This window comes from Microtus oregoni, unplaced genomic scaffold (assembly GCF_018167655.1).
Source record: "Microtus oregoni isolate MIOR12 unplaced genomic scaffold, Mior012 000006F_ref0000085, whole genome shotgun sequence".
In the NCBI taxonomy this organism is placed as follows: Eukaryota; Metazoa; Chordata; class Mammalia; order Rodentia; family Cricetidae; genus Microtus; species Microtus oregoni.
Genome location: NW_024543065.1, coordinates 25,272,504 through 25,286,389, shown reverse-complemented (window position 1 = coordinate 25,286,389; position 13,886 = coordinate 25,272,504). Strand labels below are relative to the sequence as shown.

At 42.4% G+C, this 13,886-nt stretch overlaps 1 protein-coding gene across 2 annotated transcripts in view; it reads right to left on the bottom strand.

The window, feature by feature from the left end:
• Lama4 (laminin subunit alpha 4) overlaps positions 1–13,886 on the bottom strand; it is a 144,085-nt gene that overhangs the window by 96,522 nt on the left and 33,677 nt on the right. For both annotated transcript variants that reach the window (XM_041654188.1, XM_041654187.1), the window contains exons 2-4: positions 12,398–12,499; positions 6,924–7,048; positions 2,182–2,262 (exon numbers count right to left, since the gene is read on the bottom strand). In XM_041654188.1, the coding sequence (XP_041510122.1) occupies positions 2,182–2,262; positions 6,924–7,048; positions 12,398–12,499 (308 nt within the window). The remainder of the gene's footprint in view (positions 1–2,181; positions 2,263–6,923; positions 7,049–12,397; positions 12,500–13,886) is intronic.

Below are 13,886 nucleotides of genomic sequence, written 5' to 3'. Positions count from 1 at the left end.
CATATAGCTTGACTCATTTTAAAGAATAAATTTTGACATAGGCTGTACCCTCCAGTGTCCATTTAAATGATCTTAGAATTTCAAAAGTAAAACTGGTTGGAAACTCCTCATACCTATGGCTTTTATATGTCTGAGAAGAAAGCCAAAATGAAATTTCAAATAGAATGCAAACTAAACTAAAAGAAATCAGAAGGCTGAAGAGATGGCCCAGTGGTTCAGAGCTCTGGCTGTTCTTGCAGAGGACCTGGGTTTAGTTCCTAGCACCCACATGTTAGCCCACAACTGGACTCTTTCAAGAGTCTGGCTTATTCTGCTACGCATAGCATCCTCTCTCCAGTTCCATGCACCCCCAGCAAATGCCATCTTTAATGCTACTTTAGAGCTGAATAAAGTTTCCTTGCATACCTATACATTTTTCTCATCTGTTTATCCATTGATAGAACTCCTGGCTTGCTCCACATCCCGGCTACTGTGAGCAATGCAGCAGGGAACATGGCTAAACAAGGATCTCTACAGTGTGCTGACTCAGAATCCCTCCACTCTACCGCCTCCTGAGTTCTTTCTAAAGCATATGTTTCCATCAGCAGAAAACATATCAAACTCAGGCTTACTGGGCAATGGCAGATCCCACGAGCCTCTGATATGTGCAGGATAATTTTTTTTATCTGCATGGTGCCCTGTGTCAGAGTGGGAACCCTTGTTTTCCTACAGAGGTCTTCTGTGTGCCAGCCTGGCACTTGATCACCAGGGCCATTAACTCCTTATAGCAGACACTGGAGATCTATTAGCAAAACGCTCCGTCCTAATCAGACTACACAGAATTTAACTTTAGACACAGGAGAAAAACCTCCATCCTTGCCTGATAAACAATTATCTCAGACCTCCCACAGAGCCAGAAAATGAATAAACTGAGTGCCTCATTTTTCTGTGTCTCCAAATAAGGAGACACATAATGATTGTGACACAAACATTAGTTAATCATCTATCTGATCTCCTTTGCCAGTCCTCCTGTGGGTTCTCAACGCTCCCTTTCCCTCCCATAACGTCAACGGGAAGGAAGACTTCCATTCACCAGGTGCAAGAATTACCTCCATCCTGCACTTTTGAAAGTCAGTATAATAAAGTAGAGATCTTTTGGCTTCACTATGAGCTGTGGCTCTTTTTGAGTCCCAGAACTATTCTCTGGGAGATGCAGGGATATTTCTAAGGGGACAGATGTCTTGTAATTAAAAGTTTACTTCTTAAGCCACAGGCTGAGTTTGTGAATCTTGCTGAGGGGTTGGTCTGTATCTGCTGTCCATGAGGAGAGAAGTCTGTAGATAGATTGCTAGACTTGACGTTAGGCCAGTACCTCTGGCATTTCCCTCCCTGCCTTTATGGAAGCATGACATCCTGGAGTTGCTAAGGCCAATGGTGAGGTCAGTGGCTCTGTTAGGAATACTTCTCTGTGAGATTCTTTTAGTAAAGGCATTTCATCTTCGAGAACTGTGAACAGCCGATAGGTGGAATGATCGGCACCTTACTAGGTATGATTCTTACTAGGAAACCATGCAGTGGGAAGTCCCGCATGTCTAGCTGCTGAGGCCTCTCCTCAGCAAACCCCGGGGAGACAAAAAAACAAGCAAACAAACAGAAACAAAAAACTCAAATCATTTTGTGTAAGCACCAAATAGGGATGCAGAACACCCAGGTCTGTGGTTTTTATTTGGTAAGAGATGGGCTGATGAGCCACTCAAATAACTGGTTAGCGCTCTGTACATTTCTCTTTCTATGAGCAATAGAGGGTTCAAGATCAGACGATTCACTTTCTGTTTACCCGGGGAGTCCCGCTCTTTGTGGGAGAGACATGAATTACTGTGCTGGATTGTTATGATGGAGAGGGGAGGCTTACTAAAATCATCCAGAGAACTTCCCCAGTACATCCAGATTCAGTTTCTTCTTTCCTGTCCATCTATCCCCATGCTGGTTTGGATCCCAAGGAAACACGATTATAACAGTACTGGGTGGGTCATGGAGTTTGAGGACAACCTCCCACTTGGGGTTTTGAAATATTTCTCCACCCCCAACTTATTTATCAATCTCAAAACCAATTGAAGAGAAACACGGTGGGGCTGATGCATATAAACACAGAAAGCTTTCTCTGGTCCCACAAGAAAAAAATAAGGGATTTTATTTACCCACCTTTCACAGTTAGGCCCAGCATAGTTTTCTTTGCAAATACACCGAACAGCTCCGTTTTTCCGGTAGCAGGATTCTGCAAAGCTAGAGTCATGAGAAACGTTAGAAGTCATTCTGTTATACTGATCTCTAAGGTGAGAGGGTTGTCTTCACTTTAGATTAGGTCATTTCTACCTGGTTGCTCTCCAACACATGTGATTATTCTTGCCCTTCAGAACAGACTGGACACTAAGCAGAGACAAAACACCCACTCCATGTGGGGCCGTCTCCCAGGTATATCATTGCATTTCTCCATATAGATGTGGTTTATTAGTTCTGCCTGAAGCACTAGGAGTTTCTAACATAGCAATATGTATTCAATTATGTTTTTATAATACTTACCTTTTAAGTACAATTCTAAAATATATGCTGAAAAGTCATAAATAGAAAATTCACTAATAACTTTAGACTTGTATAGAATTCTCTCATATTTCCACCATTTTTGTGTACACATTAAAATTTCTTCACAGTTTTTCTGCATTAACCTTTGTTTTTAAAAGATCATGACCTGGTCCTAATATAATCCACGATCTCTTAACCTTTTAGAAAGCCTCTGTGTGCCTTACGTATTCAGCCAGTGAAGGGACTGGCTGAGGTAGATCAAAGAACTTCAAAAACAAGTCCTCAGGAAAGAAATAGGCCCACGGTGTACATATACATGCATGTGCATGTGCACACACACACAGACACACATCCCCTGGGAATTTATTATTTTTTTCTTTCTCTCATCTTCTCTTCCTTCTTTATCCTTAAGTTAGTGAAAAAAAATTAGAACATAAAGCCTGAAATGTAATAAAAATAATTGTCCAGCCGAATAAATACCTATCTTAATTTATTGAGACCAAAGAAACGGAGTGTTACTCTTTCAGGTGTGGGAAATTTCACAATGGCACACCAGTTATGTGAAGTGGAGGTGTAGTGTGTGTGGTGTGTGACTTTCACATTACTTTTAGCTTCTGCACTGTGCAGTCAGCAGAGTGTGACCTCTGCTCGTGACCTCTGCCTACATCTTCCAGCACGTGTCAGCAATTTCACCCTAATGATGACTGAGAAAAAGCAAAGGTTTTTACTCAACAGTGGTTATAAGATTGGTACAAAACAGCGTGTGCTCCTCGTTGAAAGGCTCACAATTTATTTTCTCAGCAGTGTGGTGAAAACATTCCAATGACATTACATTTTCTTGGGATTTCACCCTTTATTTTGCCTGTTCTTATTCCTTAGCTGACCTAGAGAAGAAGTCTTGCTCAAATGAACAAATACTCATGTATCTTTCTTTGAAGGTGCTCCATCCAGCCTGCGCACAGCTCAAAGAGGAAACATCTGCTTGGGGTGTCTGGAGTCCTCTGCATTTATTTGATGTCCTACTGTTTCAAACAGATGCCATTTTCCTTAATTGGCGTGATTAGCATAGCTGCTGGTTGCACAGAGGATGTCTGGCCAGCCCCAGGATAAACAAGAGGACTCTATGCAAATGGCCCTTGGAAACAATGGCAGGACTACTGAGTGGTTTCCATGGTGCAGGCTCTGGACAGTGCAGCACAAGCCATGGATAGTCCCTTCTATTTTCACTAGCATTAACTGTTTATGTTTTAAAGACAGGGGAATCTCTGGTATTGGATGTGAGAGTTAAAGCCTGATGCCTTCTCTGAGTTAGTCTTCTCTGTAGTGGCATTGGCTCTGTTGTTGAGGAAAACTGGCTTCAAATGGGGCAGAGATGGGTTAGTTTGTGCTTACAGGACTAACAAGATTTGGCTGGTCCCCCAAAGGTCTAATCTTTGGTCTGGTTTTATTATTGATTTAGTTAGGGAACTATCTCAAGCATTAATCAGATATATTACAAAAAGTCAAATGTCCCACTCTCATTTTCAGCTTTCAAGAACTATTTCTATTGCTTATATATATATATATATATATACACACATACATACATACATTTGTATGTATGTATGTGTATGTATGTATGTATGTATGTATGAGTCTAAAATAATTATCAGATTCCAAAGTAGTCACTTGTCTGTGAAGTTGACTGACATTTATTTTAGACTGATACATACATATATGTATGTATGTATCAGTCTAAATAATGAGTGGAACTTATTATTAGAAAGACAGGGGTAGATAAATTTAAGTGTGGTAAATGTCTCATCAGAGGTGGTTCAGATTACTGCTTGAGAACAGAATCTTAATGAGCATTTGAAGACTACCCTGATGAGAAAGTTCATAAATCAGGACATTCTTGAGTGAAAATAACAGAACATTTAATGCTTGTGTTCTTCGCTCTCCCTTTCAGGACTGTTCGTCTTGCACACATTACTAATACTGTCCAGTCATGTAAAATTACTAAGAAAGGTCTAAAACAGCTTAGTCTTTTCTGTTTTTTTTTCAGACTTTGCTGGTTGACTGGCAAGTTGTGAGATTCAAAACCAGCTCATTCCTCAAGTGATTAAGGAGGACAAGTAGGCAGACATACAGTTGCCATCTTTTGTGTGGAGGGGGAATGTATTGGGCACTGTTGGGTGTGTGCATATGTGTATATGCGTGTGTGTGCATGTGTAGGTGAGCGGTTGGCTTCAGATGTTAGATGTGTTCTTCAATAGCTCTCCACCTTATGTATTGAGGCAAGGCTGCTTGCTTGAACCCAGAACTCAGTGATTCAGCTAGTTGACCTAAGCAGATTGCCCCAGGGATGTAATCCCTGGGGTTAGAGGCAAGCTTCCACACCTGCCCAGAATTGACATTGGTGCTGTGAATCCAAACACTGGTCCTCAAGAGAGTACGACAAGTACTTCATCATCGGGTCTCCTTCTCAGCCCAGTAAGTGGGCTCTCTCAGTAATTTATTTAATTTACCCTTATACTTACTATCACTTGTGTAAATGTTGTCTATAAATACAATGGTTCCTGGCATAGAGTAAGTAAAACACAAGTTTTAGAAAAGTTACTGTGCTCCCTGTTTAGTAAAGCCAGTGTCTACTCCAGCTTTTTCCTGTGTTCAAGGCATCCACGCACATGGTCCACATATGTTACCATGTCTGGTTTCACAGCACTACCATGGGCCCTTCCACCTTGCTTTCATTGACTTACTAAGGAAAAAGCTAAGTCCAGAGCAGGTAAAAGAACCAAGGAATGGAACCACAAGCTGCACTGAGTCTCACGGAGAGCAGTGCATAGTAGAGACAAGGGAACCCGTCTGAGACCATGTAGATATTATATGTCAAAACAGAAACACGGAAAAAAAAAACCCAGAAACACGAGGGTAGGTTGCTGACTCTGTTCAATAGGCTTATGGTGTGTTTAAAAACACATCTAATCTCTGACCTCCCACTTTTAGCAAAGAGCTACTGTAACCCTTGAATTTGTCAAGTGAAAAGACTTCTTGGGTTTAACAGGTATCTTCACCATACCTGAGTATGCTAATGAGGAGACTTAATGGATTCAGTGTAGGAGTGGTCACTAGAGGAAACATTTCAGTGGCTAGAAGGCTAGAATGTTCAACGCCTGTTCCCAACTCTGAGCTCCATGACCACTGACCCATCCCGCCTCTGAAGGGAAACCTGGATGAGAAGTCTGGAACAGTGGGGCTCAGGAACTTCTGGGTTCTTCACATCTGGAGACACTGAGAAGAGGGGTTCTGCTCTTGGAGATAGCGAGGAATTCCTGAACCTTCTCCTGTGCCCATGTATTTCCCTCCTACACTATGCATATATTTCCTCATGGGTTACTGCATTCAGCTCTTTCTTAGTTGTAGCACTTAGATAAACTGATAGCCATAAGTATAGTGCTGTTCTGAGTTTTGTGAATAGTTATAGCGTAATTAAACATAAGAGTCCTTGGGGGAACTCCTAATTTGTAGTCAGATAGTCAGAAATGTGAGTAGCCTGGGGATTCATTTTTTTGACTGGCACCTGGAATGGGGCCCGTCTTGTGGAACTGAACCGTTGCCCTGGGGACTCTGCTACCCCTTGGCATTCTCATTCAGAGCAGAATAGATTGCAGGACACCAGTTCGGTGTTAGAGAATTGGAGAGCTGGTTGCTGTCTGAAAAAAAAAGTACCATACTATTTTAATTCTACACTTTTTGTTTTCAGTGCAATGGGTGAAATCCAGGGCCTTGTACACGTCAGGAGTGTGCTTTGCCACTATACCATGTTCTCAGCTCTTGCACACTACCATTTTCGTTTACTGGGTTTTTCCTTCCTCTGCTCATAAATTGCATTATTTCCGTTTCTGCCCTATGGCTGTATGTTTCTTCTCTGGAGCTCCACACTCCAGCCACAACTGAGCCAGGATTGGCTCAAGGCCTTCTTTCTGTGTGTCTGTGTTCTAATTCCGACTGAATTGCACTCTGGAGGAGACGACTATTCTGTAAGAGTCTGAAGGGGCAATGCTTTTGGAAACACAGTGAGCTTGTTTGTATTATTAGCCGTTGTGTAGGCTGAAGGAAAGCTAGAGAAGAATGAGATTGGCTCTGCTTGTGACAATGAGAGGACTTCATTGACTTTATGATCTATTTAATAGTTTGGCAACAGTTGTACCTGTAAGTGCTTAAGCTCCCCACAAATGTCTGTAGGCAGAGCGCTTTCTTTTTCCAACACGAAGCATTCAGTTTTGGCTGTGAACAAACCTTGGAACTCTGTGTAGAGCCAAAAGAATAATTGTGAGAATAGTCATTATTCTAGGCAGAGGCTGTCTGCCTTTAGGACTTACTTGGCCAGGTGTGGCAAGGGACAGGGGCATGGCTGGCAGAACTGGGGTGCACCTCTGATGGAATCTCCAATATAGCCATCCAGACATCTCTCACAGTGTTCCCCTGTTGTGTTCCGCTGGCAGTGCTGTAGGACAGAAGAATGAAGACATTTCACAGACAGCAAATGTAACACTCTGGCTTACTTCAAAAAAAGGGCCATCAGGCCTGCCCGAATACATGGTGTGGGGCAACATAAAGTGTCCATGTTAGTCCTAATTGGAGCTAGAAGTGTAGATGAAGGTGGGTGTATGCATCCTGAGTGTGCACTGGCAGGCAAGGGACACTTGGCCGTCTATGTGCAGAGAGGACTGACTCATCAGTTGTCCGTCTTGGTTCAGAAAGGTAATGAGAGCTATCACACTCTAGTTGTTCTGGAAGCTTAAGCTTACTGATGTGGAATGAATATTAAATGAGAACAAATCGTATTTCCATGACAGCGGAAACACTAAGGATTTATGGGCATGAAAGAGGAAAGACATCAGGCTGGGGCACATGTGCAGTAGAAGGAAGATAAAGGACCTTCTTCTACTGATGGTTTGCTAGCTTGGTTAACAACACATAAGAAATGGTAGGCAGGTTGATTCGCATAATTTTCCATTTGCGATAAAGGTAACAAATAGGGAGAATAGCATAAACTAGGTTGTTCCTTCTGCCTGACTGCAGCAGGCTTCAACATCTCCAGAATGTTCTCTGCAGTTCTCCCCTCACAGTCTGGCCTGTGTTCTACTGCCCACACGGAGCTCTCTGCTTCCCGCCTTAGCCCCCTTCTCTAGCACACTGGGTTATTTGACACTGTATTACAATTAACATGGGTGGAGTAGGTCCTTAGCACAGGGCAGCAGCCCAGTGGGAGGAGTCCTATATGGGGAACAAGCCATCCTGGCTAGAGCTTCCAAGCATTTGGCCTACTATTAGGTCTGTAATTGCACAGCAGAAAAGAAATTAGAATCTGGCTTAGACTGTGCAGCCAGCGAGAATTCATAAAAACAAAGTTTGTTGTGCAGGCAAGAGTGTGTTGACATCGTTCCTGTGCAGTCTTTAAAACTGTTGTCGTGTGTTCAGCCATCCCTCAGGAAATATTTAGGGAAATCAATCAAGGAAAGAGGAGAAATATGAGGTAGTGAACTAGTATCTGGAGAAAATAAAAGTAACAAACATCTAAAATGAGCCTGAACTTGGGGACAATGTTTTTTCTCAGCAAAGACAATGAGCTGTAAACTACCATGTACCTGAACCATAAGACACTAGTAAGGATGCTTGGGAACCATCAGTAAATTTGTTTGAATCCTTGTTACGCAGATGGAACACAGGTCTGTGTAGAAAAAAAACATTCTAAGATCATAAACTCACTAGTAGGTCACAAAAATGAGCTATTCCTCAGTCACTTGATGGATGCTTTTGATTCCCCTTCAAGGCTTTAGTCCTATTTGTAGTAGCCGTGGGTAGCAATGTTCAAGGGCAAAGCAATCACAATCTCTCTCAACTGCTAAAATATTGGAGTGCAAACACAGGCTTTCTCACCTGCCCCTTCTAAACAATTTATTATGAAATTCCCTAGAAGGCATTGGTATCAGTGGTGCTGGGAGTCTGGTAGAGATAGTGCCAGAGGCATAACGAAAGGACCCTAACTTAATTTTCCAATTAGTTCACTCAGAACAGTGCCTTGATCTTCTTGTCTCTCTAGTCCCTTCTCTGTACAATGAAGCTTTAGACTAGATGGCCTTCAGGGTTCTTGCTCTGAAACTCTTTAACCCTGAACTTTCAAAATGCTCCTTCACCTTTGACACTCTGCCATTTTCCAAACCAGAAACAAACCTGATGACAATAAAAGTTATGGGGGTGGGGAGGGCCGGGAGCCACAGTTTAAGAAGCAGGGATCTATATAAAACGTTGGTATAAAATTTATAGAAATATAAAAGGTTTATGAAGTTCCTTATGTTTAAGAATGGGGTACGTCCACCAGCCCTCCTTGAGTTTCAGGGCACACGTGCCTCTTAGTGCACTGGCGAGAGAGCAGATTCGGACGCAGGACATCTGGGCTCTAACCTGAGAGTCTACATGTCATTCCAACTCCTGCATAATTGCCAGTGCTGCTGGCCTGGGCTCCAGTTAGAGCTGCAAGTGTCTGGAGAGTATTAGCAGCTAATTAGTTACTCTGAATTAGGTCCGAGCCTTAGTCTGCGGCAAAGGGTAGTTTATCTCATTCTAACAAAGAAGTGACATAAGTAGTTCATAAATCAGAATATTCATTAAAAGATATTTTGGCATGGAAGCCACCGTCTCATCAATTCAGTAACTAATGCATTTATTCAGTTAACAAACCTGGATTAAGCTGATACATGATGGATAAGGAGCTGCAACTGGTATTGAAACGAGGAAGACTCAGTTTCTGTATTTGAGGAACACACAGGCTTATGAAAGAAACAAAGAAGAGCCTTGTGGGCTCAGGGATATGACTGAAGAATGTGAAGGCTTAGTGGAGACATTGCTACCTGAACAATGTAGTTGTTCTTCAAGAAATCCCCCATAAAAGACAAATTTAGGCATAGAGTGTCAAAGCACAGAGATGGCTTAGGGAGCAGTGTGTTCAGGGTGGTTAGAGGCAGAAATCTGTACTTTAAGAAGAGGGATCCTTGTAGTTGGGTGTGTGGTTGGAAGAGGTAAGCAGTGTAAGGGAAGGGTGCTGTGGTCCCAAATTGAGGTAGTATCAGGTCATGGAAGAGAGGCAGCTAACAATGTGAGTTGTTGGGATCTAGGATCAAAGTAAATGTTGGAGAAGAAATGGAAATCGATGAAGAGAGTGGGGCTTCTGGCAGAATGCTGCTGTCATTAGTGAGGTGGGGAATGAAGATGAGCAATAAGTTGTTGTAAGGGCAAGGATGGAAACTGTACAGAGAACCTTATATCTGCCTTCACTTTCTGCTGGATTCTTTACTGATGTACAAGGCAGAAGGGGGCTCCACCAAGCTATTCAACTTTAGCATTCTTTAAACCTTGACATTTTTGACTTTCGATTAACCTTTGAATATCATGGAATCAAACTTATGGTTCTTTGAAAAACGTCATTTTTTTAAAAATTTGCTATAGACCAAAACTTGGGTATAGCAATATGTCATCAATAGTCATTTTTCTTGCTGTATGTCTTTAGCAGAATAAAAGTGGCAGATTGTCCCATGGCCCATGGCTTATCTAGTCTTGGGTCCTTGGCTACTTAAGCAGTGCTAGGTAGGAGTTCAGTGTCATAGAATGAACCGTAAAGCCAATTAGGTAGTGTTTGATTATACCCAGAACATCTATGCCACTATTGCACCTGTGGAATTTTCAGGCAAGCTGCTGTTGTCTCAGGGTTTGTAGCTGGATGATACTAATGATTTCTTTTCTCCTCTGGTAGGGTGGAAACTACCTCCCAGAGCCCTCAAAGCTAGCGAGTAGGAGTGAAGCTTCTAGTTGGATACCAGTTCAATTTATTCACGTCCAATGACGTAAGTTATCGGTGTCTTCAGCAACAGGGCCTTCCCATCAGGTTGTGGAGAGTAACCAATAGCCTTAGAAATCACCTGTGGTGTTGGTGTGTGCATGTCTGATCTTTTAGTTGTTTAATTAAATACATTTTGTGTCCTTTTAAAAAATTAAACTTATAAGAATATAAATATGATAACTTGGGAAATAGGTTGTGCGTGATTTTTTTCCTCCTTGAATTTCAAATATATTTATTATACATATAGTATATATGTATATACATATAATACATCGAGTATATATTTATTATTTTCCCACTGAGCACACTTTACTAAGTTAGAGGGGTAGACATTTCTCTCTGTATAGAATGTAATGGGGTCACTACCATTAATATGAGAGGAATGTTATTTCTTTCTACATACACTTTCTGTCTTGGAACAAAGTCATTGCAGGAAGGCTGACAACTGATTCACCTATGAGTGTTTAACGTCCTGGTGCACTGCCAGGATTGGAGAAGGGTCCTGTCACAATGAATCATCTCAGAAGCTCATATTTAGATCAAAAACCACAACTGTTCCTGCTCTGAAAACATCATCACAGCTGTGGCTTCGACATCGCTCACGGTGGACACTAGTGGAATGAACGAGCGAGCTTACCCTATCTTCAATGTATTCCACTCCTTCATTTTGCCAGTTGCCTAGTGGCAGCTGATGGGACTAGCCATCCCTCTGTCTTACAGTTTAATGAAGCAGGTAACAAAAAGCCTTTAATTGGTCACACTATCAGCAACGTACATGGTTAGTTCAAGGGTATGCATGGGATTTCCCCCCGAAATGTCACTGGGATTAAAATAACAGGAAACCGGAGATGAAAGCATTAAAAGGGGGGTAGATTCTGGCAGCTGTGTGTGCCTACAGGGCTGTGGAGGACATCCTGGATGTAATGGTTATTTAAGACTATGATGGGGGGTGGGGAGAAAAGAAATACCATGATTAAAAAAAAAACTGGAAAATAATTTAGTGTTTTGCCAATTAATCCCATCTCTAGAAAAGTGACAACTACTAGGTTCATAATAAATGATTTTTAATTTGCATCTTAATGGGAAATGTGAATTAAAATGGACCTTTAAGGTACACACCTCAGAGGCCACTTATAATAAGTGTTCAGTTGGGATAATTCTGTAGTGGTGAGTGTATCTAGGTAGGTAGTGTTGTAGTTTGACTACAATTACTCTCGTGGTTTGGGAAGGCTCTTTTTCCATACAGGAATCTGAAGCACAGAGCTGTCGTGTTCTATGGTTGTGGAAGAGGCACCTGTTTAGAGCACACAAACTTTAAATGCTTTCATGGCTTCTACTGGAACCACTCTGGTCAGTACCTCAGTTGTAACTTTTCCTAAGTTGCTAATCCAGTCTTGAAAATGTGACGTATTCAGCAAAGTCTTTTACACTAGCAGACTTCTCGTCATCAGTATCTGGTTCTCTGGAAAGCTGTCTGCTGGGGAATTCATCTGAGTGAAGGAGGAAAAGGCCTCTTTCAGGCTTGAATGCAGAATTATAAGGAGCAGAAGGACAAAGCCTTCATCTTCACTGGCTATTTGGTTTAGACAACTCTTTAAAAAAATAATTTTGATCCACAGAGCTTACATGCTACAACAGGCTATGGGACAACAGCTATATTCTTGTTGACATGGGATAAAGCCAAACACCTGGCAAACTCTACTGTTACAAAGGAATCTGGAGGGTGGGGGTCCTCTGCTGTGTATTATTTTCAACCTATCAGCACTGGTCGACAGCAGGAAGCCAGCTGCCAGGGGAGGGAAGGCAGGGTCCGCCTGGGGCACATATGCACATTCATGCAGAGCCTCGGGGGCCCCTTGCAATCAGAATGCACTGACACAGTATATTTTACAGGAAAAACTGAAGTGTAGGAAAAGAGCTTGGTTGGCCGTTTTCTCCTGTGCATCTCGGACTTACCAGACAGAAGCCGGAGCCATCCAAACACTCCTGGGAATGGCCATTACAGTCACATGGAGAACACTCTCCTGACCACGACCGAAAGAATCCAGCACCGCATCTCTGAAACAGACAGCGGCATGCGTTTTCAGTATTGGAAAGAGACATCCTGGTCAGCATTTTATGAGGAAAGCAATAATAAAAGGCGATCGTTAAATGATTTTTTTTTTAGCAAAACATGAACGTGTGCTATTTGTATAGCCATTCAGCAGCAGAGGTGGATACACAGTCTCCTTTGTTGTGCACTTTTCTTTCTTCTTTGACGCTCTACCAGAGGAACACTCAACAAGGTTCCAGCAGTGTAAGAAAGGAGGAGATCTTAGGTAGGAGAGAGAGAGAGACAGACTTACAGACAGAGACAGAGAAACAGAGATGGGGAGAGAAGGACAGACAGAGAAAGACAGATGATGGAGGGGGGGGGGAGAGAATTTTCTATTTTTTTCCAATCCAAAGAACACAAAGTCAAATGAGACCACGACCGGGTTTTTCTTAGGTGAGAAACTGTGTGATGCTCCCTATAATAAGGTCCTGTATTTCTGAATGACTGACTCTGACCTAATAGCTTAGAGCTGTGCCTTGCATAACTTGTCTCATTAATGTGAGCTTTTAAAGAAGCCCGTGTCTGGGACTAGAGGGATTGCTCGGAGGGTGAAAATGCTTTCCATAAAAGCCGGGTGACCTGAGTTGGGTCCCCAGAACTCAACCCAGGTAAAGGTGGAAGAAAAAGACTGACTCCACAAAGTTGTCCTCTGACCGCCACGGATGTGCCACATCAGGTGAGTCCTTCCCCACTGCAGCATACTTATGCAATTAAAAGACGAAACACTCAGAACAAACAAACAAACAAACACCCCTCAGTGTTTCCGGACTGCAATGCTGTAGGAAGTTAAAGAGGTCTTACACGTCCAGGCCTGTGTGGTGATCACATACTTCCCTGATTTTCATAATTTGTGGGAATATATTATTTTTCTTCATTTTTGGGCAAGGAACCTCAGGGAAGCTAAATGGCTCGTGGGATTGGGCACCCATGGACCTGCACGATAATGAAGTCACCCTCACCTTTCCTCCCTCCAATGTCACCAGAGCCTCCTGTGGAGAAACTTTATGAGGTTGCTCTCTTCCTATGCGGCTAGTTTTAAGTTTGTGATTTTCTGGGATTTCTCAGTGGTGTCGGGAAAAAAATGGCATCACAGACCTGGAAGTAGACTTCCAGACAGATAAGCATCTCGATTGTTCCATAGACTTACAGAGAACATTTCACGTCACACCCCCCATTGACCCATTGTAGTTTGAACTGTGCTGGCTACCAGGACAGTTTTTGTTGTATCTGGCTTGAGTCCCTCTGAGTGTCTTGTGAACCCATTTCCTCTCCTTTCTTTTCTCTGCAAAGAAACACGGTGATTTACAGCATAAAAGCTTCAATCTGTACCCTAATGCTACAGAAAAGCAA